Below are 25,171 nucleotides of genomic sequence, written 5' to 3'. Positions count from 1 at the left end.
AGCCAGTCGTGGCCGATATAGAGCTCCAGTACAACGTAACTGTAACAATTTTCTAAAACTATCCAATCACTGAACGTCACTTTCGATCCCTTATTTGCATAACTATCTACAGTATCCCCCTGCTGGCCCAGGGTGAGAACTTCAGTACATAACAGCGCTCATCTCGCTTTATTGGCTGAGGGAGCCGGCGTACGGGTCATGTGGCCAGCGTGACTAAGCCGCTTCTGGCGAACCAGAGCAGTGCACGGAAACGCCGTTTACCTTCCCGCCGGAGCGGTACCTATTTATCTACTTGCACTTTGACGTGCTTTCGAACTGCTAGGCTGGCAGGAGCAGGGACCGAGCAACGGGAGCTCACCCCGTCGCGGGGATTCGAACCGCCGACCTTCTGATCGGCAAGTCCTAGGCTCTGTGGTTTAACCCACAGCGCCACCCGCGTCCCCGTATGGTATGTACACTACACAGACTAAAATAGGATTTTTTTCTCTCCCATTATGTTTGCCCTACAGTAAACCCTGCCAGTCCTGCTTTCCCTGTTGCTCCTGCTTCTAAGGAAACCTGTCGCGACTGCAGCAAAGATGCAAGGTAGGAAGCCATGGGCACCCATGGGTGATGGTTGAGGAGGAGAAATGGCTGCTTGTTCTATTGTGACTGTGCCGGCAGTAAACAGTGCCACTGATTTGTGTTGCTCCGTAACACCTCAGAGTCTCCCTCACACATAAGTGAAAATTGTGTAAGTGGGGAGCACCCTTCAAATGGTAGAAATTTAAAGGCTATTTGCAGAAATACTGTAAAATTAATGAATGTTAAAATGATGTTGGACTGAAAATAAGTGGTTTTGGTATTAAGGCTAATAAGAACATGTAAATATAGATAGTTATATGGATGAAAATACATAGTTATAATAGGTTAAGAATACAGAGTAAAGATAAATGAAAGAGGGTAAGGATTTGCTGAAAGGACTTTGTAAACGGGAATACAAAAAGGGGAGGTGTAAGGAGGTCAAGGAAATAAGCAAATGAACTTAAAGATATTGAAAAATGGATTATTTCTTTTCCAAAATATTTTTTCTTTCCTTTTTTATTTTTTTAACTACCTTTTTTTGTATTTTGTATGTGTAATTGTTGGTTTAATTATTTTTAATTTTTAAAACCTATGTTTAGTGTAAAATCTCAATAAATATTTTTTTAAAAAAACAAATGGTAAATTTATTTCTAAGCAGTGCATTTACCAACTTCCACGTTCTCTGTTTAACAGCAACCAGCTTGTATGCGATGGAAACATCCTAGTGAATGACCTGCTCACAAGTGGGTACAAGTTGTCAGCATCATGCAGGCGTAAACCAAGAGGTAAGACCAGCGATTGTCGCTTTCCTGCCAGTTGTTGGGCATTTTCGTTTTCTTTTCATGCCATTGAAAAATGCATGGAGGATAGGTAGACACGAGAAAGGCAACTTCTGAGTTCATTGCATGTCTGCACCTACCTCCTACATGCTGACTAAGAGACAAGGACTTCTCGGTGGTGGTTCCCTGGCTAAAGGAGTTTGCTTGCCGCCCAGTCAGCATGGCCAGTGGTCAAGGCTTGTGTCCAGCAACAACTTCTGGAGAGCCACAGATTCCCCACCACTGATGTGAAGACTAAAATGTCCACCTCGTTCCCATAACTGAAGCTGATGACCCTCACTACTGTGTTTCCCTAACTAATAATAATAATAATAATAATAATAATAATAATAATAATAATAATTTATTTATACTCCGCCCATCTGGCTGGGTTTCCCCAGCCACTGTCGGTGGCTTCCAACAAGACACTAAAATACAATAACCTATTAAACATTAAAAGCTTCCCTAAACAGGGCTGCCTTCAGTTGTCTTCTAAAAGTTTGGTAGTTATTTTTCTCTTTTACATCTGATGGGAGGGCGTTCCACAGGGCGGGTGCCACTACCAAGAAGGCCCTCTGCCTGGTTCCCTATAACTTGGCTTCTCGCAGCGAGGGAACCACCAGAAGGCCCTCGGTGCTGGACCTCAGTGTCCAGGCTGAACAATGGGGGTGGAGATGCTCCTTCAGGTATACTGGGCCGAGGCCGTTTAGGGCTTTAAAGGTCAGCACCAACACTTTGAATTTTGCTTGGAAACATACTGGGAGCCAGTGTAGGTCTTTCAAGACCGGTGTTATATGGTCTCGGCAGCCCCTCCCAGTCACCAGTCTAGCTGCCGCATTCTGGATTAGTTGTAGTTTCCAGATCACGTTCAAAGGTAGCCCCACATAGAGCGCATTGCAGTAGTCCAAGTGATAGATAACTAGAGCATGCACCACTCTGGCGAGACAGTCTGCGGGCAGGTAGGGTCTCAGCCTGCGTACCAGATGGAGCTGGTAGACAACTGCCCTGGACACAGAATTGACCTGTGCCTCCATGGACAGCTGTGAGTCCAAAATGACTCCCAGGCTGCGCACCTGGTCCTTCAGGGGCACAGTTAACCCATTCAGGACCAGGGAGTCTTCCACATCTGCCCGCCCCTTTCCCCCCAAAACAGTACTTCTGTCTTGTCAGGATTCAACCTCAATCTGTTAACTTAAATGATCCAGCCTAGCAATTCTTCTCCTTCTCCTTCTCCTCCTCCTCCTCCTCCTCCTCCTCCTCCTCCTCCTCCTCCTTCTTTACATTTATATATCACCTTTATTTTCCAAGGATCTCAAGATAGCGTACCTGGTTCTCCTCCTCCCCATTTCATTCTCACAGCAACCCTGTGAGGTAGACTAGGCTGAGAGACAGGGGCTGGTCCAAGGTCACCCAGTGAGCTTCATGACTGAGTAAGGATCCGAACCCTGCTCTCCCAGGTCCCAGTCCAACACTCTAACTATTACGCTGCACTGGCTCTTATGAAGAAGAAGAGTTTGGATTTGATATCCTGCTTTATCACTACCCGAAGGAGTCTCAAAGCGGCTCACATTCTCCTTTCCCTTCCTCCCCCACAACAAACACTCTGTGAGGTGAGTGGGGCTGAGAGACTTCAGAGAAGTGTGACTGGCCCAAGGTCACCCAGCAGCTGCATGTGGAGGAGCGGGGAAGCGAAGCCGGTTCCCCAGATTACGAGACTACCGCTCTTAACCACTACACCACACTGGCTCTCACTTATGTCTCCTCCATTCTCTTTCCTATATTCTTTCTGTAGGCAAATGTGGACATGGTGGAAGAAATGACCCAGCCGAAATGTTCCCTACCACGGGGGGGATCAACAAGGAGACAACTGACCCCCGGCTCTCCCCACACTATCAGTTGCACCAACAAGCAGCTGAACTGGCCATACAAGCCACAAGGGACTTCTTTGTAGGAGATGGTATGGTTCATTGACCTTTCAGCACAGGGATAAATAATACATTTTTCTTCTTCCAGGCCTTTTATGACCTTGATATAGTTGCAACCCTTGTGGTGGTTTTAGCTCTTGTGATTTGTTTTGGCTGTGGCTGTCACTAAATTATGGGACTCCCTCCCCACAGAGGTGCATCACACACCTTCATCGTATGGTGTTTGTTGTGCTCTGAAGGCATGCTTGTGACACATGATATAGACATGGATCATTAGACACCACCTTGTTCCTGTAATTGTTTTAAACTGTTTCTTCGCGTAGCATTTTAAACTGTTGTGACTTGCCCTGAGACCTTACAGTGAAGGGTGGGAAATAGATAAACAAACAAATAGGCCCATGGACCGATTCCTCACCCTGGACCTATCGCTTTTGTTCTTTTGCCCATAAAGACCATGTCACCATCCACCATGCCAATCTGAGACAAGGTATTGTCCAATGAAAATAGGGAGGTCCTAAGGAAAAGTGGATAAGCATAACCTGTTTTTACTCCATTGTTGTTGTTTTTCAGGGTACGGCCTGCTGGACCAGGTGGGCAGTGATACCTTTAAGAGGTTTTTCAACTTGGAAGGCTATTCGCTCACCTTTGTAATAGACACGACTGGCAGCATGTCGGAGGATATCCACCATGTCATAACCACCTGCATCAACCTCCTCCGGGAATTTTCCAGCTCCCCGGATAAACCTTTTAACTACATTCTTGTGCCTTTCAACGATCCAGGTGAGAGGGCAAAAAGGCAGCGCTGGTTCTTCCCACGCTAAGTCTGCTTAGTCTGAAATTGCCTGCCTTCCTTTGCTCTGTTCTTTTTCGGAGAATCCAAATAACATTGTTGCTCACCTGTTCTTTTGTTAAGTGACTTCAAATGATATTTTGGTTAAATTAATATACAGGCAACTCCCCCATTTGTGTGGGGGTTACGTTCTGGGCCATCATGCATGTCGGTGCAGCGTAAGCCCACCCCACCCCATTCTGCCCCCTCCCTGCCCCATTCCAGGACCATAAATGGTCACGCACGCCTTGGTTGCACACATAATGGTCATTCCCATAATTCTGTTCCGCTTGGTATGTAAAATAAGTGTAAAATTGCATAGGAATAGTTAAAAATGACTGCCAAGTACTTGCAGTTATATATTATGTATTTATATTGTTTGTTGTTTGTTGCTGTTGTTATGTAGCATTACCTGACATTTTCAGAAGGTAACATTAGAATTCTGTGGTTTCCCCAAAGCATTTTATGTCCTTCTTCACTAGACGTACCATATTTTTCGCTCTATAGGACACACCTTGTTTTAGAGGGGGAGAACAAGGGGAAAAAATTCTCACCCTCTCTGCTCAGCACCCCTTCAGCGAAGCGGCAGGAAAAATGGAGTCCCTTCCATTTCTCCTCCTGCTTCGCTGAAGGGGCACCGCGCAGCTCTCTCTCTCTGCTGAAGCCTTGCTCTCCTGGCTTCAGCAAAAGGAACCCGGAGCCTTTGGAGTGCAGCGCGAGGTCCCGCTGTGCTCCAAAGGCTTCAGGCGACTATCCCTGAAGCCTGGAGAGCGAGAGGGGTCAGTGTGCACTGACCCCTCTCGGTCTCTAGGCTTCAGCAAAAGCAACGCGAAGCCTCTGGAGCACGGAGGGAGCGCTCCCTCTGCGCTTTGGAGGCTTCGCGTTGCTATTGCTGTAGCCAGGGAGCCTGCATTTGCTGCATAGGACGCACACACATTTCCCCTTAATTTTTGGAGGGGAAAAAGTGTGTCCGATAGAGCAAAAAATACGGTGAACTGACCAAGCTAAACATTGACTAATCACAAAAATAATATCAGGTTTGAATTCTTCTCACACACACCCCAAAAACCCGTATTTTAAGACCCCTCGCTGAAGAAATTTGCCGAAAGTAAATTTCACCCCCAAAAATGACATACCCTACGTGACCCAGCTTAAGGTATGTCTCTGCCTGCCAGCTCTCCATTGCAGATACTCAGTCCCTCTCATATCTATCCCTGCAGATGTTGGCCCAGTCCAAGTGACTCAGGATGTGGATGAGCTTAAGACCTTGATCTCTAACCTCAGACCTACGGGTGGCGGTGACTGCCCAGAGATGTCTTTGAGTGGCCTGAAGTTGGCTTTGGAACACAGCTTGCCAAGGTAATAGACCTGGCCTTTCCCGCCTTATTCCTAACATAAATATTCCCGTTACCTTCATTCCTCCATTCCTAGTACCTTTGCTTGAGGACCTAGAAGTCACTCCACTCATTCTCCCTTGCGAAGTGGAACTTCTTCCCAGGTCATCTCCTTGTGGTCACCTCTATTCTTTCAAATCCCCACCACCACCAGTTAAGCCTTCAAAACTCCAGTCCTCCCCCACCTGTCCCCAACAACAATGGTGCCCAGGTATGTATTGAGTGGCCATGTTCCAACGATCATACTTCCGTTAAATAAGCTGCGGTAGGAAGGAGCCTCATGAACATGCACACAACCCCTTTATGTGAACCAGAAAGTGAACCAGTTAATTTCCCATTAACCTCTAGAACATAAGAAGAGGTCTACTGGATCAGACCAGAGGCCGATCTAGTCCAGCATCTCACTGCTGGACTATGGGAAGTCCAGACACAAGACATGGGCGCATTAGCCCTTCCTCTGATCCTGAATCACTGCTATCAGCCTCCAATAGCCTCAGGAATTTCTCTAATCTCCTTTGAGCACTACCTCTTTGTTATAGAGAATTCCATGGTTTAGCTATGCACAGCATGAAGAAGTCCTTCATGCCCCAACGTTCAGCTTTGTTTGATGGCCTCTTGTTCTGGTATCAGGGTGGGACCCCTCCGACGGGTAGAAAAACCGCTCTCTCTATTCGCTTTGGAACATGCCTTGGTATTACACCTACTTTGAACTAGGGTTTGATATCCTGATTTCTTCAGAAAGCATTAACCATCGGTTCGGTCAAAATGGAAAACTCTAGTTAGCTTCCTGATTTGTTCTCTTCCTTGCACAAAGGTCCAAGATCTACACCTTTACTGATGCTGGAGCCAAAGATGAGCACCTGAAAGATGAAGTCCAGGTCCTACTTGATTCATCCGGGTCTGAAGTGAATTATGCTCTCACAGGGTATTGCTCTAGCCGGAAACGCAGAAGTATGTATAGCTCTTGGCAAGCAATGAGAAAGAGGGCATTTTTATTGGTGGGAGAGTGTTCCACAAGTAGAAGGGTGGGATCCTTGAGAAGCCAGCAGGCCCACCTCCCGACTTATGCCAATATAAGTATGATGGTCTTCCATAAACACAGTTTTAACAATGAGTCCATAAGTGACTGTGGAGGCCAATTCTGGATCCACAGTGGTTTCCAGGTGGGAGTTGATCACAGTGAGGGTTTGCCAAACGTGCCTTCCTTTTAGCGCATTTCTCGTCCTGAGTTGGAGTGTCTTCGAAGCCCATGACACCTTTGGTAAAGACTGTTCTCCAATCGGAGCGCTCACAGGCCAGTGTTTCCCAGTTTTCGGTGTTTATACTACAGTTTTTAAGATTTGCCTCAAGAGAATCTTTAAACCTCTTTTGTTGACCACCAGCATTACACTTTCCATTTTTAAGTTTGGAATAGAGTAGTTGCTTTGGAACACGATCATCAAGCATCTGCACAACATGACCAGTCCAGCGAAGTTGATGTTGAAGAATCATTGCTTCTACACTGGTGATCTTTGCTTCTTCCAGTACACTGGCATTAGACAGGCGAACCTTATAAGCAACTGCTGCCAAAACACCCACTGTGGTTTGCCTTTCCTCCCGTGAACACAGAAGAGAAGGAGGCCAGGTTTTGAGACAAAAACCCATTCTTTCTCTCCACAGGTGCTGCCGAAGAGGCTTCTGGGAGAAGTTATGCTAACATCTATGAAGAACTAGCTGCTTATTCCGGAGGCTTCTATGTGATGACCACCAAAGGCGAACTCGACCAGGTCTTGGGCATCATGGAGCTGTCTCTGAATGCCGCCCCGGTTACGGTGGCCCATAAGCAATTGGATGGGTCTCAGTGCTCCTTCCCTGTGGACGAGACCCTCACAGAAATCACAGTCTCCGTCAAGAGCTTGCACTCTTTGGATTTCACCATTACTGTGAGGCAACCTTCAGGTACAGCTTGTTCAGAGAATGAAGCAGAGAGCTTTCCTGCAAAAGCATGGTGGGGGGAATGAAAATTGTGGAGAGTCTTGTGTGGTTTGCCATCTCATCCTCTACACAAATAATGGTGAACACTTTTTGGCCTGAGGGCTGTGTTTTGGACTTTTGGGCTACCGTCCAGGGACCCCACGTCAGCGACAGGCAAAGCGAGAGGAGAGCATTGGCAGTAAATGTTACCTTTGTGCAGTTAAGAGAGCTTCTACACACCTTCACAGGCCTACATCTCTATCAACCACCCAGGGAAATGAGGGGCGTGATCAGAGTTCAAGAACATTTAAGCAAGAGGGGTGGGTACTCAAGGAAGGCATATCCTCCAACATATCTCTGATGAAAATAGGGACGTCTTATTCGATAATAATAATTTTATTATTTACACCCCGCCCATCTGACTGGATTTACCCCAGCCACTCTGGGGGCTGGCGGTGGTCCCACCAGACAGCAGCTGCTCCAGCCCGCAGCAACAACCTGTGACGCTTGCCCTGGACATCAAGAAAGGGAATACCTAGGTGCACAATAGGGAATTTGAACCTAGGTGCCTTCAGTGCAAATCTGACACTCTAGCCCAGGCACCCCCAAACTCTGCCCGCCAGGTGTTTTGGGACTACAATTCCCACCATCCCTGACCACTGGTCCTGTTAGTTAGGGATGATGAGAGTTGTAGTCCCAAAACACCTGGAGGGCCGAGTTTGGGGGTGCCTGTTCTAGCCACTCTAGCCACCTGAATCATACTGGGATCTTTAAATCAAACTGGCTCTTTGGATTTAAGGGAAACCTGGAAAAAAAATTATTATCATTTTGTTAAAAAAAAAAAGAAAGGAGAGAGAGGAGGAGAACATAACACTGTATTTATTTTTTAAAGAACTCACATTTGTTTGCTGCAGGGTTTTCTTTATTATGAATCAATTAATTTTTATTATTGTATTATTAACAACTAATTAATATTTTCCCGATTTCATGAGGGGACACCCCCCCCCAAAGCATAATACAACAAATGTATGTTAAGGGAAAGGTATGTTGAGCATAACAACCAGCTGTGGTGCACATTCACCAGCCCTCATGGAGAATGTGCATACTTCCCAGTCAAATATACCGTATTTTTTGCTCTATAAGACTCACTTTTTCCGTCCTAAAAAGTAAGGGGAAATGTGTGTGCGTCTTATGGAGCGAATGCAGGCTGCGCAGCTATCCCAGAAGCCAGAACAACAAGAGGGATTGCTGCTGTCACTGCGCAGGGATCCCTCTTGCTGTTCTGGCTTCTGAGATTCAGAATATTTTTTTTCTTGTTTTCCTCCTCCCAAAACTAGGTGCATCTTGTGGTCTGGTGCGTCTTATAGAGCGAAAAATACGTACATAGTCTTCAACAGGGCTTGGAGAACTTGCATTTATTGAGGGTGTGAAGCAGGGGCAGTAAATAGTGTGGCCAGAAGAGAGGTTGTTGACCGTGGAGAGGGACAAACAAGGAGGACTGCATTTGTCCACCGGGCCTGACATTCCCCACCCCTGCTCTGCCCCTCCTGCAACCTTGTCTGTCTTTGTGTCATCCTGGGGCAGGTGTCTCGCCATCCACTCACACAGTGATCAACACAGCCAGCCACAAGATTGTGAAGGTGTCCCCCATCCCTGAGCAAGGCATGTGGACCGTGACTGTCTCTCCCAGTGGCTCCTACGAGGTGGAAATCGGAGGCAAGAGCTTGCTAGACATATCCTACCAGATTATGCAGAAACAGAAAGAGTATGTGCTTCCGGTCCAGGGAAAACCTGTGAAAGGTAGGTTGGGGGGGATTTGAAGCAGCCATACTGAGGGCAGGAGTATCTGATGTTGTTGTTTAAGGCTTAAAAAGGGTAAAGGGACCCCTGACCCTTTACCGTTTGTCCAGTCGTGGCCAACTCTGGGGTTGTGGCGCTCATCTTGCCTTTATTGGCCAAGGGAGCAGGCGTATAGCTTCTGGGTCATGTGGCCAGCATGACTAAGCCGCTTCTGGCGAACCAGAGCAGCGCACGGAAACACCGTTTACCTTCCTGCCAGAGCAGTACCTATTTATCTACTTGCACTTTTACGTTCTCTCGAACTGCTAAGTTGGCAGGAGCAGGGACCGAGCACTGGGAGCTCACCCCGTCGCGGGGATTCGAACCGCCAACCTTCTGATCGGCAAGTCCTAGGCTCTGTGATTTAACCCACAGCGCCACCCGCATCCCTGTTTAAGGCTTACAAAGCACCTAAAGAGTTGTACAGATAGTAAGGGCCAGAGGCTCTGGCTTCCTCCGCTCTTGAGGAGGGGGCGACGTCACGCAATATGCCAATGTAGCATGCGTAGGGCTGCCGTACGTCCAGGATTCAGCCCTCGTAAACAGCGTCCGGGTGGAAATTGCTGAAACGTCCAGGGAAATCCGGACGTATGGCAGCTCAGATCAATAGTGTAGATTCTGGCGGTTTTCAAAAACTCAACAACTTTGGCCAACGAAAGCTCAACAACTTTTGTGTCTGGATTTTCACCTTTTGGAATATGGCAATAATGTAGCAACTCCGATGGCAACCCATGTCTAAAGTGTTTATCCCCCCCCCCCCCGATTTTCCTCAAAAACTTCATTTTTGGGGAGGGGGGGAGATTTTGCAAAACAAGCTCAACAACATTGGCCCAAAGTTGAAATAATATGGCAACCCTAATTTATTTGGTAAGCCTGAGAAAAATAAAGGACAGACCGGAGATTAGTTTTGTTTATGGAAGCGTTGAACAGAGTCCGTCCCTGACCAATACGATTTTTGGAAGAGTACAAAACCCACACAGAGATACCAGTTTATGATCTGCTTGTGAAAATCATCAGAGATCGCAAAGAAAGGAATAACAACAAGAGAAAGGAAGTAACAAAGGACTATCCGGATTAAACTGGATAGAACTGACTAATTAAAGCAGGAAGATAAGTGATGCCTGTTTTGGACTAGTGCGGAGCTTGATTTATGGGTACCCTCAACAAAATTTAAAATCTGGCTGTATAATTTGGAATTAATGTGATATGGATAGTGTGATGTGATTGGCCTGTTAATAAAAATTATTTTAAAAAAGGAAAAAAAGAAATAATATGGCAACCCTAAGTATGCACAACGTTACTGCTCGATATTGAGGGGGCCCAGCCCTGTCCTTAAGAACTTCAGGGGGGGCAGCTGGCATGCCTGTTAAGGACACTCCCACACCTGTCATATGCAGCATGTTTGCCATGTCCCATGCACTCATTTTTGGGTGTTCATCTGCATTACACTGAGCTGTAGTTTAACCTGCTCATCCCCTCTCCCCCAGTTATGCAAGTTCCCTGTTTGCAGGCTTAAAGGGATGGGGGGGGGCAGGTTGGTGTCTCCTTTTGCCATGAGGTTCTTGCTGGAGCACCCATGGGAGGTGCTATCTCCCAGTGATACTTCCCCCCCCTGAAAAAAATAATTTCATTTTATAACAAAAATAAACAATACAAACAGAAAAACTAACAATGCAAACAAATTCTTGGCTTATCCTTATTTTTTCTAAACATTGCTAGGTGAGCTTCCCCAAGTCCCCCCTATCTGATTTTCATTTTACCTCATCTTTAGCAGTTTCATATATCATAATTTTTAACCATTTTTTATCACTTAGTTTTACCATAAAAATCTTCACGTTTTATCACTGACAAATAATCCTATTCTCTTCTACTTCTAACCCTACAGCCTATGTCCACTTCCAAAGCTATTCTAAGATTTAAATATTAACATATTTTTTCAAATATTCTTTAAACTTCTTCCAATCTTCTTCCACCGTCTCTTCTCCCTGGTCTCGGAGTGTCCCAGTCAGTTTGGCAAGTTCCATATACAGTGGTGCCCCTGACGAACGCCTCGGAAGACGAAAAACTCGCTAGACGAAGGAGTTTTTCGTTTTCTTAGCCACTTCACAAGACGCATTTCCCTATGGGCTTGCTTCGCAAAACGAAGCTTGCCCCGCAAGCTCCGGGGATAGCGGGGAAGCGCAGCGCGTCTTCCCCGCTGTCCCCGGACCTCTTTTGAAGCAAGGTGCGGCGGGGAGAAGATTGCTTCTCCCCGTTGCCAGCCCGCAATCTCCGGGGACAGAGGGGAAGGCGCGCGCGCCTTCCCCTCTCTCCCTGGACCCCTTTTGAACCAAGGGGCGGCAACAGGGAGAAGCGATTCTCCCCGCTGCCCCTTCCCTTGCTTTAAAACAGGTCCGGGGACAGAGGGGAAGCCGCGTGCGCCTTCCCCTCTGTCCCCGGAGATTGCGGGGCAGGCAACGGGGAGAAGCAATCTTCTCCCCACCGCCCCTTGCTTTAAACAGGTCCGGGGACAGAGGGGAAGGCGCGCGGCGCTTCCCCTCTGTCCCTGGACGGTCTCCATAGGAACGCATTGATTGATTTTCAATGCATTCCTATGGGAAACCGTGCTTCGCAAGACGAAAAACTCGCAAGAAGAAAAAACTTGCGGAACGAATTAATTTCGTCTTGCGAGGCACCACTGTAGTCCAAATATCTCCCAGTGACCCTTGGTCTGGATGAGCTCAGTGGAGATACTGAAGTGATCGGTGGGGATTTCCAAGGATGTTCTTCTGAATTCCTGCATCTTTGTTCCAGGCTCCAACTATACTGTCTCGCTGAGGCTGGTAGGTGGGGCTAAAGGTGCCCGGGTCCAGCGCCTGATCCCTATTTCTGGATTGGGGAACCCCCTAGACTCCATCACTTTGAACCAGACCTCTGATGCCCTTGGCAATGTCCTGGCTATTGCCCCTGTTTTCTTGCACACTCCGGTAAGTACCCTTTCCTCATGTCATTTGCTAAAGACTAGTGCCAGTTGCAGGGCCGGCTCTACCATTGGGCAAGGGCAGGACCTCAGGTGCAGAAGCAAATCCAGCTTTCCAGTACTCCTACTATGTTACTACCAAGACCTTCCCGGACTAACCCGGAGACAAATGTCAGGACACGGGTGGCGCTGTGGTCTAAACCACTGAGCCTCTTGGGCTTGCCGATCAGAAGGTTGGAGGTTCAAATTCCCGCGACGGGGAGAACTCCTGTTGCTCCGTCCCAGCTCCTGCCAACCTAGCAGTTCGAAAGCACACCAGTGCAAGTAGATAAATAGGTACCGCTGCGGCAGGAAGGTAAACGGCATTTCCGTTCGCTCTGGTTTCCATCACAGTGTCTCAGTAGCGGTTTAGTCATGCTAATCACATGACCCAGAAAGCTGTCTGTAGATTAAGGCCGGCACCCTTAGCCTGAAAGCAAGATGAGCTCCTCAACCTCATAGTCGCCTTTGACTGGACTTAACCATTCAGGGGTCCTATACACACACATACATATATATGATAAAAAGGTAAAGGGACCCCTGACCATTATGTCCAGTCATGAACGACTCTGGGGTTGTGATGCTCATCTCGCTTTACTGGCTGAGGGAGCCAGTGTTTGTCCGCAGGCAATTTTTCCGGGTCATGTGGCCAGCATGACTAAGCCACTTCTGGCGAACCAGAGCAGCGCACAGAAATGCCGTTTACCTTCCCGCCAGAGTGGTACCTATTTATCTACTTGCACTTTGACGTGCTTTCAAACTGCTAGGTTGGCAGGAGCTGGGACAGAACAACAGGAGCTCACCCCATTGCGGGGATTCGAACCGCCGACCTTCTGATTGGCATACCCAAGAGGCTCTGTGGTTTAGACCACAGCACCACCTGCGTCCAATATATATGATACTACTAGGAAAATAAATGGTCAGGTATGATGGGAGCTGTAGTCCGATGACTTCTGGAGAGCCACAAGTTCTCCTGCCCTGCTTTAAAATATCTTTAACAATAATTCTCTCTCCTCTACCTTCCAGACCACGCTGCTGAGTGTGGAAGGCCTGTCTCCAGAGAATCTGCCCTTTTCGCGAGTCAGCAGCTACCCCATCAGCACGGAGTCCGTGCAGATTCTACCCGTGCCGGAGCAAAACAGTGAGTATGGTACTCAAAGGCAGACTGCCTCCAACAAAGGAGGCAAAGCATTAGCTCTCATGACCAGTAGCAGCCACCTCCAACGGTGAGATGATGGTGGTGGTGATGATAATAATAAGAATAATAAGAATAATAATTTATTATTTGTACCCCGCTCATCGGGCTGGGTTTCCCCAGCCACTCTGGGCGGCTTCCAACAAAGATTAAAAATCTTCCAACAAAGATTAAAATGTCACACATTAAAAACTTCCCTGAACAGGGCTGTCTTCAGATGTCTTCTAAAAGTCAGATAGTTGTTTATTTCCTTGGCTTCTGATGGAAGGGCGTTCCACAGGGTGGGCGCCACTACCGAGAAGGCCCTCTGCCTGGTTCCCTGTGACCTCACTTCTCGCAGGGAGGGAACCGCCAGAAGGCCCTCATAGCTGGACCTCAGCGTCCAGGCAGAAATCCACCCAGCCACTCTGGGCACCCCCCACAGAATATGAAAAACACGATAAAACTTCAAACATTAAAAACTTCCCTAAACAGGGCTGCCTTCAGATGTCTTCTAAAAATCTGGTGGTTGTTTATTTCCTTGACATCTGAAGGGAGGGCATTCCACAGGGTGGGCACCACTACCAAGAAGGCCCTCTGCCTGGTTCCCTACGACCTCACTTCTCGCAGGGAGGGAACCGCCAGAAGGCTCTCGGAGCTGGACCTCAGTGTCCGGGCAGAACGATGGGGGTGGAGACTCTCCTTCCGGGTGCTGAGAATTGCTAGGTGCCCCCTATTCCCCCCCCACATAGCTACAGAATGGTTTGACAACCAATAGTTTTACAACCAGTCCTCCCAGGCTGAACGATGGGGTTGGAGACACTCCTTCTAGTATACTGGGCCGAGGCCCAGCTGCTAGTACCTGCCCGTGTTCTCCTATCTATCCAGGCACAATGGCACCTGGCGAAAGTCTGGAGGTCTCTGTCATGGTGGTGAATGAAGGGACAGCTGCCGCCTTCTCCTTTAAAGTCTGGGACGACTTTGGTTTCCTGGAGAGCTTTACACCGACGGAAAGTTTATTAAATTCAGGAGAGAGCGTCATCCTCAGGGCAACCTTCACGGCGCCTTTGAAGAACAGCAGCTTTACTTCCAGGTAGGACAGCATTGCTGTAACGGTCTGGAACAGGAGAGGCAGGTTGAAGTGGGACCATGGATGAGGTGCCAACATTTGGGAAGTCTATGGGCAGGAAGCAGTAGTCTCAAGACCATGGGTAGGCAAACTAAGGCCCGGGGGCCAGATCCAGCCCAATCGCCTTCTAAATCCGGCGCACGGACGTCCCAGGAATCAGCGTGTTTTTACATGAGTAGAATGTGTCCTTTTATTTAAAATGCATCTCTGGGTTATTTGTGGGGCATAGGAATTCATTCATTTCCCCAATAGATAGATAGATAGATAGATAGATAGATAGATAGATAGATAGATAGTCCGGCCCCCTACAAGGTCTGAGGGACAGTGGACCGGCCCCCTGCTGAAAAAGTTTGCTGACCCCTGCTCAAGACGGACCAACTTTGATGGTGTCAGTCGTCAGGGAATTCTTTCCCTCCCCAGTAGCAGCAAGAAGCAGAGAAAAACAAGGAAGAGTCCTTACAAATGAGTTTATTCAGTGATGACAGCGAGAGACAAAGGAATGCAGCCTGACTCCCAATAATGGCGTTGCCCTAATTGAGTTCCTCCCTGCTTCCTTCCTAGCAACAGGAGCTGACAGGGGCTAATTGACTGTGACTCCTTTGCACTTGCACTCTCAATGAACGCCATGATCTGGGAGAAGGGGGGGCCAGAAACACTCTCCAGTGATAATGTGTCAGCTGGCTGCTCTGTCTCTGTCTCTCCCCCCCCCCCTTCTCCCAACACCTCCCACCTCCTAACTGTTTGCCTGTGAGCTATGACCTTCTTCTGAGCTATGACCTTCCTCAAACCACTGCTGTAATTTAATATGGCGTTACCTTGGTTCTCGAACAGCTTAGTTGTCAAACAAATCAGCTCCCGAATGCCACAAACCCGGAAGTAAGTGTTCTGGTTTGCGAACGTTTTTCGGAAGTTGAACACCCGGTGCGGCTTCCGCTTGAGTGCAGGAAGCCACGCCTTGGTTTTTGAATGGTTTCAGGAGTCAAACAGACTCCTGGAACAGATTAAGTTCAAGAACCAAGGTTCCACTGTACCGCCTTTCTCTTCTCTGGAAGCTTCAGGAGAAGGGGGTGGATCGCCACCATTCAGTGCCAGATTTAAGTATAAGCTAAACAAGCTATAGCTTAGGGCCCCACTCTCTTGGGGGCTCCCCAAAAAATTAAAGAAAAAACTGGATGCACATTTACAAAATATAAGATAAAAAACAAAAACAAAACCTACTGTAAAGGGAATTGGGGGTTGCTTGTGCGTAAAGGGTGAAGATGCTCTAGACCAGTGTTTCCCAACCTTGGGCCTCCAGCTGTTTTTGAACTACAATTCCCATCATCCCTGACCACTGGTCTTGCTAGCTAGGGATGATGGGAGTTGTAGTCCAAAAACAGCTGGAGGCCCAAGGTTGGGAAACACTGCTCTAGACAACGTTCCCTGGCTAAAACTTTCCCCTGGCTGGACAGCCCTTTCTCCGTGGCTGTGTCAGTCACTGGCAGAATCCGTCAGTGGGCGTTTCCTGAACTTCTTCCAACATAAAAACTCCTTGACACCAAGTCTCCACCTAGACTCCCTGCGCGGAAGTCTTCTGCGCAGAGTGGGCGTGGCCAGCGGAGGTCCTGGACTCTCCCCGCTGGTCTCTGTGGAAGAGTCCTGGAGCCCTCTCTCCAAAGTCCTTCCCTGCTCCCCTTCCTCCCAGGTGTCACGCTGATTTCCTTCCCCATGGGAAGTGTTTTCTCTCCCTCTGCTGGTCCCTTCTCCCGCATCGTCGGAGAGCCTTACCTCCACTCTTGGCTCCGATGGCAGTTCCCTGACACCTACATACAGCAACACTGTTTTGTGTTGTGTAGGCTCCTATGACGTAAGGAATGGGCCCCGCCTGCTGGCCAGCTCCCTAAAATATCACTGGTTTGCTCATTTCTGTATATAGGGTGCCTACATTCTGCATGGACCAGTTGCATGGCAACATGAGCAAATGGCTTTAGATAGCTGTTAGGTCCATAAATTACCATATAGCATATATTCAACACAAAAAACTGTGACACTTTGTTGTTGACAAAGGACAGCTGGACATATAAAGGGCCCCATTACCTTCAGTAGCTTAGGGCCTCATCAAACCTCAATCCGGCCCTGCCACCGTTCCTCTTCAATCTCGTCCCCTTCAGATATTCCCTGACAGATGGGCACAAACAGGTTACAGGTTGCTGTTGTTGGTTTCTGTTTGTGCCACTGTGCACTGCTTGGAGTCACAAGACTCTGTTTTGCATACCAGAGATTCCAGGCTGTTGGAAGTCTCACGGAAGACAGGAGATGGATGTGATGTTACTGGTTTCCTGTTCCTTTGTTTTCCAGTTGCTCTCTGCTTTCACAGAGAGAGCATGTATATTTCTTTTCTGTCTGCGTAGCTAGAAATAAAGCATAGCGATGTAGCTCATATTTCTCGTCCTTCCCTGCGTGCTGGATACTCTGTGTAATGGGGGAACGTGCTTAGATCCTCATCAGGGATCCTCAGAGAGCCAGTGTGGTGTAGTGGTTAAGAGCGGTAGTCACGTAATCTGGGAAACCGGGTTCGTGTCTCCACTCCTCCACATGCAGCTGCTGGGTGACCTTGGGCCAGTCACACTTCTGTGAAGTCTCTCAGCCCCACTCACCTCACAGAGTGTTTGTTGTGGGAGAGGAAGGGAAAGGAGAATGTTAGCCACTTTGAGACTCCTGAAGGGGAGTGAAAGGCGGGATATCAAATCCAAAACTCTTCATCAAAGGCTCAGGTCATTAATCACATCGGAGGACTCAACCGGAAGAGTCACTCAGTCGAACGCAAATCCGACAGCTGTATCCCAAATCAGACCGTCAGTCCCTCCAGTTCAGTATTGCTACACTGGATCTCCAAGGTTTCTTTTCCAGCCCAACCTGAAGATGATTGAGCCTGGGACCTTCTGAATGCAAAGCAACTGCTCTATTGCTGAGACACAGCTTTTCCCTCGATGCACTTTAGGGCCATAGGAAGCTGCCTCACACAGCGTCAGGCCAATGGCCAGTCCAGGTCAATACTGGCTGCCCTGACCCACGGTGGCTCTCCTGGGTTTCAGGCAGGAAATATTCCCAGCCCTGCCAGGAGATGCCCGGGATGGGACCGCAGGTTTCGCCCATGCAGAGTGAATGCTCTGCTGATGAGCAATGGCTCTTACCTGGCTAAGGGGGGGGGGGGCTGGTGCCAAGACTTATGGATTCCCTTGGCAAGGAAAGGCTCTCCAGATATTTATGGCTGCAACCTCCATTTGCCACAGCCAGCATGGAGAGTTATAGTCCAAAATACATGGAGGTTGCCAGGTTGTTGATAGCTATGCTGGACTACCCCTTCTCATCTACACTCCTTAAGGTAAAGGTAAAGGGACCCCTGACCATTAGGTCCAGTCGTGGCCGACTCTGGGGTTGCAGCGTTCATCTTGCTTTATTGGCTGAGGGAGCCGGCTTACAGCTTCTAGGTCATGGGGCCAGCATGACTAAGCCGCTTCTGGCGAACCAGAGCAGCGCACGGAAATGCTGTTTACCTTCCCGCCGGAGTGGTACCTATTTATCTACTTGCACTTTGACGTGCTTTCGAACTGCTAGGTTGGCAGGAGCAGGGACCAAGGAACAGGAGCTCACCCCGTCGTGGGGATTCGAACCGCCGACCTTCTGATCGGCAAGTCCTAGGCTCTGTGGTTTAACCCACAGCGCCACTCCTTACCCCCCCCAATGCACTCTGTTCATCATTACCTAATGTTCTTTCAGCACCGCAACGTACACAGCTAAAAGCTCAGCAACTCAAAACTACCTGAGACTGCCCATCACTGTCATTTCTGAAAATGATACGGTGAGTTCTCACTCCACGTTGATTATTCACTAATATGTGATAGTCAGTGAAGAATTGCCTGCTGCCTAAGAATGTAAAAATGGATGATTTTCTGTTCTGCCCTGCTGTCCCGTCCCCCCACTGCAATTCATCTTCCACTGCCCCAAATTATGTTATTTGTCTCGCAGTCTGTTGCGGTGAAATTATGTAGCTTACGTAATTTGTATAATTAATTTTGCAGGTTACGTAAGTTATGTTGTCGTCATGTTACTCCACCCCCATTCGTTTAAAATGCAAAGGAAACACAATCCAAATTGGGGGGGGGTTGTGGGAGAGACATAATCAATTACATATTTTATATGGACTGAAAGCAACAACAACAGTGAATACCAATCTTATTTGCTGTACTGATTTTTGCTCCAGATATGGGACAAATAAGTGAACACCTGCAGTTTCCGCTCCCATTTCTATTATTGTGAGAATTCTCTTACATTCCTAAATGCCTCCCAGTTTAAGAAATGTTGTTGTTTAGTCATTTAGCCGTGTCCGAGTCTTTGTGACCCCATGGACCAGAGCACGCCAAGCACTCCTGTCTTCCACTGCCTCCCGCAGTTTGGTCAAACTCACGCTGGTAGCTTCGAGAAAACTGTCCAACCATCTCGTCCTCTGTTGTCCCCTTCTCCTTGTGCCCTCCATCTTTCCCAACATCAGGGTCTTTTCCAGGGAGTCTTCTCTTCTCATGAGGTGGCCAAAGTACTGGAGCCTCAGCTTCAGGATCTGTCCTTCCAGTGAGCACTCAGGGCTGATTTCCTTCAGAATGGATAGGTTTGATCTTCTTGCAGTCCATGGGACTCTCAAGAGTCTCCTCCAGCACCATAATTCAAAAACATCAATTCTTCGGCGATCAGCCCTTTTTAATCCGTGTGTGTGTGTTTTTAATAAAAATCTGCATGCAAATTTGTATTTAAACATACACACACACACACACATGCATATATAAAAATATATATATTCATGTATTTAAATAATGTTTACATACAAATTTGCATGCAGATTGTTTTTTGAAAACACACACACATTAATGTGAAAATGGGACTTATGAACACATGTGAAACTGACATAGACAAGCTATAGACTGATTGATCCATCTGCCATTCAAGGGTTGCCAACGTGGTGCCCTCCAGACTATAATTCTCATCAGCCTCAATCAGCATGGCCAATAGTCAGGAGTTGTGTGTATTGTAGTCCAAAATGTCTGGAGAGCATTGTGTTGGCTACCCGAGTCCTAGCAGAAAGTGGTCTTTACAGATGGCTACTCTTGGTTCTTCCTAAGCAACCTGTGCTCCATCCAAACAGAAAACTGATGAGATCCCACCAAACTACGCGCTTCTAGACCTTTACATGCCTTGTGTCAGCAAATTGCAGCACAAGCCTACCTGCTCTCGGCACATATGGAAAATGAGGTTCTCTGCAATGGATAATCACAGCGCTGTCACCGTCCAAATCAGTGCAAATCCTTCTGGTCTATCCTGCAGCCCACGGGGGACTGATGGCAGCAAGGAAGTCATGTGTCACTATCAGTATGTATATCCGGTTTCTAGAAATCTGATGGCATGGTGCAGAAAATGACCACTGATCATGGAGCTCCACAGCAGAGGCTGATTCCTGTTTACCTCTGCTTGCTTTTTTTTTTTTTTAATTTGCATTTTGTTTATTTGTTAACATTCTTATATTACATTGGTAAACGTTGTCATATTATATTACAGGACTTACTATAATTTCCAATATGTATACAAAAATTATATACAAATTTTATATACCTAGAAAGAAAATGAAACACAAAAAAGAACAAAGAGAAAAAACAAAAACAATTCCCCCCCAAAATCATATACATACCAACACAATAGACTTCCTGTCTATCCCTTTGTATATTCCTTTTTTACAAATGAATGTACTCTTATTATTGTATATTTCTTTACATTTTATCTAATATATTCCTATATCAATATGTGCTCTTAGCCTTATATCTCAACTCAGTCTCGCTCCAACGTCAATCAAATGCTAGCATAGAACCTTTACTGTATTTTTGAACATATGTTTTATTTCTATCCCACTTTTCCATAATTTTTTGTTTTGAATTGCCTCTCAGGGTATTTGTTAACTGCGCCATTTCAGCAAATTATTGTAGCTTGTAATGCCAATCCGTTATTGTCGGGGCTTCTTGTTCCTTCCACCCCTTTGCCACCAAAGTCCAAGTTGCGACCGTTGCATATAAGAATACCTCCCTAAAGGCCTTCAGGAAGTCCCTGAAAACAATGCTTGCTTGCTTTTCAACTAATGTTAACAATATTTCCCCATTGTTGTATATAGGGTGGGTTTTTTTGCATATCGTGAGACCATGACCTCTGAATCACACGCCCATCAGAGCTTCCCTTCCTCTCATCTTCGGTTTATCGGCCTTGTGTCTTCTTTTGTAGGTCGAACTGCTGTTCTCCTTATGCAGAATTCCTGATCAGCGATGAAAACGGGAACACAAAGACTTTTACTGTAGACTACAGACGACCCCGTCCTGCCTCCACCTCATAAACCTACAACAGGTATAACACGCAGTAGCAGCAGCTCTCCAATGTTTGGGGCAATGTTCCCTTCCTGTAACTGTAGGGATAGGGGACGAACCCAGCTCGGTTTCCATTTAAAGGCTTTCCTTTAAATTCACACAAAACTGAAACACAGCGTTGAATTTTGCGACGCAGTTCTCCAAACAAAAAATGTTGGCAGAAATGCATGTGTTACAGTGGTACCTCAGGTTACAAATGCTTCAGGTTACAGACTCCACTAACCCAGAAAGAGTACCTCAGGTTAAGAACTTTACCTCAGGATGAGAACAGAAATCACGCGGTGACAGCACGGCGGCAGCGGGAGGCCCCATTAGCTAAAGTGGTACCTCAGGTTAAGAACAGTTTCAGGTTAGGAACGGACCTCCAGAACGAATTAAGTTCTTAACCAGAGGTACCACTGTATTAGGGGAAAGTGTATGGGGAAAGGATACATGCAAAACATTCAAAAATACATTTTATTAGGGGGAACTCTATATAATGTAAAAACCGCACACAAACATGCGCATTGTTAAATAGTGGGAAAGATGGACGAAGGACACAGCTCTGTTAGATTCACAGCTCTTTATTACAGCAATTAGAACTGTTCCTGGAGTCAGACTCAGTGCAGTCTAGCTGGCTGCTTTATATACAGTGGTACCTCGCAAGACGAATGCCTCGCAAGACAAAAAACTCGCTAGACGAAAGGGTTTTTTGTTTTTTGAGCTGCTTCGCAAGACGATTTTCCCTATGGGCTTGCTTCGCAAGACGGAAACGTCTTGCAAGTTTGTTTCCTTTTTCTTAACACCGTTAATACAGTTGCGACTTGACTTTGAGGAGCAACTCATAGAACGTGATGTGGTAGCCTTTTTTGAGGTTTTTAAAGACTTTGGTGATTTTTGAAGCTTTTCCAAAACTTTCCCGACACCCGAATTTCCCGAATTAATTTCGTCTTGCGAGGCACCACTGTAATACTAAGTAACTTGTAACAGTAACAACTCCCAACTAGCTAACCAATCAGAGAGCGACAGTTCTCGATCCTTCATTTGCATACTGGTGGCCCTGAGTGAGAACTGCAGCTAATCTTATTACATAACACGCATATTAGGAGAAAAATGCACTAAATGCTGGTGAATTTTCATGGATTCAATAATCATTCACAAACCACTGCAAAAATGTGGAGAACTTAATTTAAGACTGGGGAAAAATGAGAAAGAAGAAGAATGGACAGTTCTGTTCTTCCCTATTAGATTAGGTTGCAGCTAAAAACTAGGACTCCATGGTTCTCAGTGAGAAGAATGGATCCCAATGGGACAGGGAAAGGACATCATCTGCTAGGCCTGCTCCCAAACTAGCTGTTTTCTTTGGAACTGATATCACCATTTGGACAGGGAAATAAGAGAGCACGACTGCCAAAAGCATTGCACTGGACAGGAGTGGGGATCCTCAGGCCCAAGGGCTGGAGGTGATCTTTCAAACCTTTCTACCTGGCCCCGAGAGTGTAGGCGTAGGAGACAAAATGTAAGTATTAAACAGGAGAATTCCTGGATGCTAAAGATCCAGGTTTGGGGCAAGCACTCTTTGGTGAGGGAACCCCAGCAGAGATTTGAAATCACTAAATGTACCGCGAGGTGAAGTGTGGAAATATAGGCTGTTAGACCAACGCACACGTTGAGCTTCTCAGGTAGACAGAGGGAACAAAGGCTTGATTGCCTAGTCTCTCCCGAGGTGAACTAAACCTGGCAGGACAGCTTGCTCTATGGTTTTAACCCCTTCATGCATTAATTAGAGTTAAGCATGTTGGTTATATGTTATCCCACAGACAGCACTCTCCAAAAGCCAGTCCCCTCACTGGCCCTGCTTCGCCCCGTGCCTGCTTGCCTGGGGCTGATGGGAAATGTAGTCCAAAACACCTGGAGAGCACTAGGATGGCAAAGGCCCTTATAATGTCCTTATAATGTCTTTTTAGAAGACATCTGAAGGCAGCCCTGTTTAGGGAAGCTTTTAATGTTTGATGTATCATAGTATTTTAATATTCTTTTGGAAGCCGCCCAGAGTGGCTGGGGAAACCCAGCCAGATGGGCGGGGTATAAATAATAAATTAATTATTATTATTATTATTATTATTATTATTATTATTATTATTATTATTAAGCTTCGTCAGCTTCTCCCTTAACTGACTCTTTAACTAGATATTCCCTTCACTGTGGCCACAACGTTACCGAATCAGCTCTTGTCATTTTTTGTACTCTGCCTATAGAACCTTTTATGATCAATTTGTCCTTTAAAAAATAAATATTAAAAATAACAGTTGCACTATTCAGGGGGGGGGAGAGAATGAAAGAGTAATTTCTGGTAGTGAAAGAAGTGGGAGCTCTGCTGAATTGGAATTGCTTCTGAATAAACATATATTAAGAAGCAGCCCATGGGAGTGGGCTTTTGGGGAGTGTGATTTGAAATACAATTGCAGGTCTAAAATTGTGTTTTATTTACAGTGGTACCTCAGGTTACATACGCTTCAGGTTACAGACTCCACTAACCCAGAAATAGTGCTTCAGGTTAAGAACTTTGCTTCAGGATGAGAACAGAAATCGCGTGGCGGCAGCGGGAGGCCCCATTAGCTAAAGTGGTGCTTCAGGTTAAGAACAGTTTCAGGTTAAGAACGGACCTCCGGAACGAATTAAGTACTTAACCCGAGGTACCACTGTACAGGTCTAGTTGCTGCTGAATGACAGCAGAGAGGCCGTGTGGTATAATGTCGATTGTGCTAAACTAGGACATGGAAAACTAGGGTTCAAATCCCTTTATATAAATATAATAATATTTTTTTAAAAAAACAAACATTAAAAGGAGTTAGTGAGGGAATAACTCCAAACGCATAAGGAGTTAGCAGAGGAACAGGAGGGCTGGGAGTCAGCAGAGTTGCTATCTTCTTCTCTCGACAGAAGCTCTGTGCCCAGCTGACTGGCAGAAATTCAGCAGAAGCAGCTTCTCCCATTGCTGCTTCTCTAGGTCAGAGTTCAAGCTGGACCTGCTGAACATCTGCCTTGAACTACGGAAGAAGCAAAGGACATATGTGGAACCCCTAAAGTCCTCCCCGGATCTGGGGATTTGAGAGAGGGAGGACGCTGACAGATACCTGAATGCTTTTCATGCAGAAATTCTTTTTTTTTCTCTTTCTCTCTCCTAACAGCTGAACTGCATTATATGACTATCACAAAAGGCAATAAGCTTTGGAGAGTCGCATTTCTAGTTTCGTGGTGCCATTTGAATCGTGAAGGAGATACTATCCAGATGTTAAATGGCCAAATGGTGATCCAGCCACATTGGCAGCCTCCATTACACCCCTAGCCAAATAAAACAAACTTCAGAAAGCACTTGTGCCTGTGTTTACACTCGCTGTTAAGAATAATGGGCATGTCTGCAGTCTATACTAACAAAGCATCCATCAGTTTGATGAGCCAGAATTTTGGGCCCATAGCATATACAGTGGTACCTCAGGTTACAGACGCTTCAGGTTACAGACTCCGCGAACCCAGAAATAGTACCTCAGGTTCAGAACTTTACCTCAGGATGAGAACAGAAATCGTGCAGTGGCGGAGCACCGGCAGTGGGAGGCCCCATTAGCTAAAGTGGTACCTCAGGTTAAGAACAGTTTCAGGTTAAGAACGGACCTCCAGAACGAATTAAGTTCTTAAGCCGAGGTACCACTGTATCGGTCCCTCCAAACGACCTGTTTATTAAGCGTTCCCCCTGATTTGCTTGCACAAAGCTTACAGGGAACTTAGATTGCATCTGGCGGCCTTCATCTTGAGTTGTTTACAGAGGTTATACAACAATAAGCACCCCGGTTTTCTTGCGGGGTGTTTACACCGTTTCTCGTTAATCATTCCTCCCTCCCCCACATTTCAAGGCTTTGCGTGGGCAGGCGGAGTCCCCCAAACCCTGGGCGGCCCCTGTGTGGAATAACGACCCAAGACAACGTGCTATGGGATTAAAATTGGCCACAACTTTACAGTGGTACCTCGGGTTATATACACTTCAGGTTACAGACTCTGCTAACCCAGAAATAGTACCTTGGGTTAAGAACTTTGCTTCAGGATGAGAACAGAAATCGTGTGGCGGCAGCGGGAG

General features: G+C 46.7%; 1 protein-coding gene across 1 annotated transcript in view; it reads left to right on the top strand.

The window, feature by feature from the left end:
• The window catches only part of LOC310701130 (von Willebrand factor A domain-containing protein 7-like), a 29,657-nt gene extending 5,243 nt beyond the window's left edge, over nucleotides 1–24,414 (top strand). The window contains exons 4-18 of the mRNA XM_083491448.1: nucleotides 510–585; nucleotides 1,258–1,349; nucleotides 3,175–3,339; nucleotides 3,878–4,087; nucleotides 5,357–5,495; nucleotides 6,345–6,481; nucleotides 7,190–7,468; nucleotides 9,068–9,283; nucleotides 12,116–12,288; nucleotides 13,347–13,461; nucleotides 14,383–14,587; nucleotides 18,383–18,464; nucleotides 19,800–20,023; nucleotides 20,921–21,040; nucleotides 24,231–24,414. Coding sequence (XP_083347574.1) covers nucleotides 510–585; nucleotides 1,258–1,349; nucleotides 3,175–3,339; nucleotides 3,878–4,087; nucleotides 5,357–5,495; nucleotides 6,345–6,481; nucleotides 7,190–7,468; nucleotides 9,068–9,283; nucleotides 12,116–12,288; nucleotides 13,347–13,461; nucleotides 14,383–14,587; nucleotides 18,383–18,464; nucleotides 19,800–20,023; nucleotides 20,921–21,029 — 2,222 coding nt within the window. The 3' untranslated portion in view covers nucleotides 21,030–21,040; nucleotides 24,231–24,414. The remainder of the gene's footprint in view (nucleotides 1–509; nucleotides 586–1,257; nucleotides 1,350–3,174; nucleotides 3,340–3,877; nucleotides 4,088–5,356; nucleotides 5,496–6,344; nucleotides 6,482–7,189; nucleotides 7,469–9,067; nucleotides 9,284–12,115; nucleotides 12,289–13,346; nucleotides 13,462–14,382; nucleotides 14,588–18,382; nucleotides 18,465–19,799; nucleotides 20,024–20,920; nucleotides 21,041–24,230) is intronic.
• Nucleotides 24,415–25,171: the final 757 nt, after the last annotated feature.

Source organism: Podarcis liolepis (genome assembly GCF_965112155.1).
Source record: "Podarcis liolepis genome assembly, chromosome: 2".
NCBI classification, from domain to species: Eukaryota; Metazoa; Chordata; class Lepidosauria; order Squamata; family Lacertidae; genus Podarcis; species Podarcis liolepis.
This window is presented reverse-complemented; position numbering and strand designations above follow the sequence as displayed.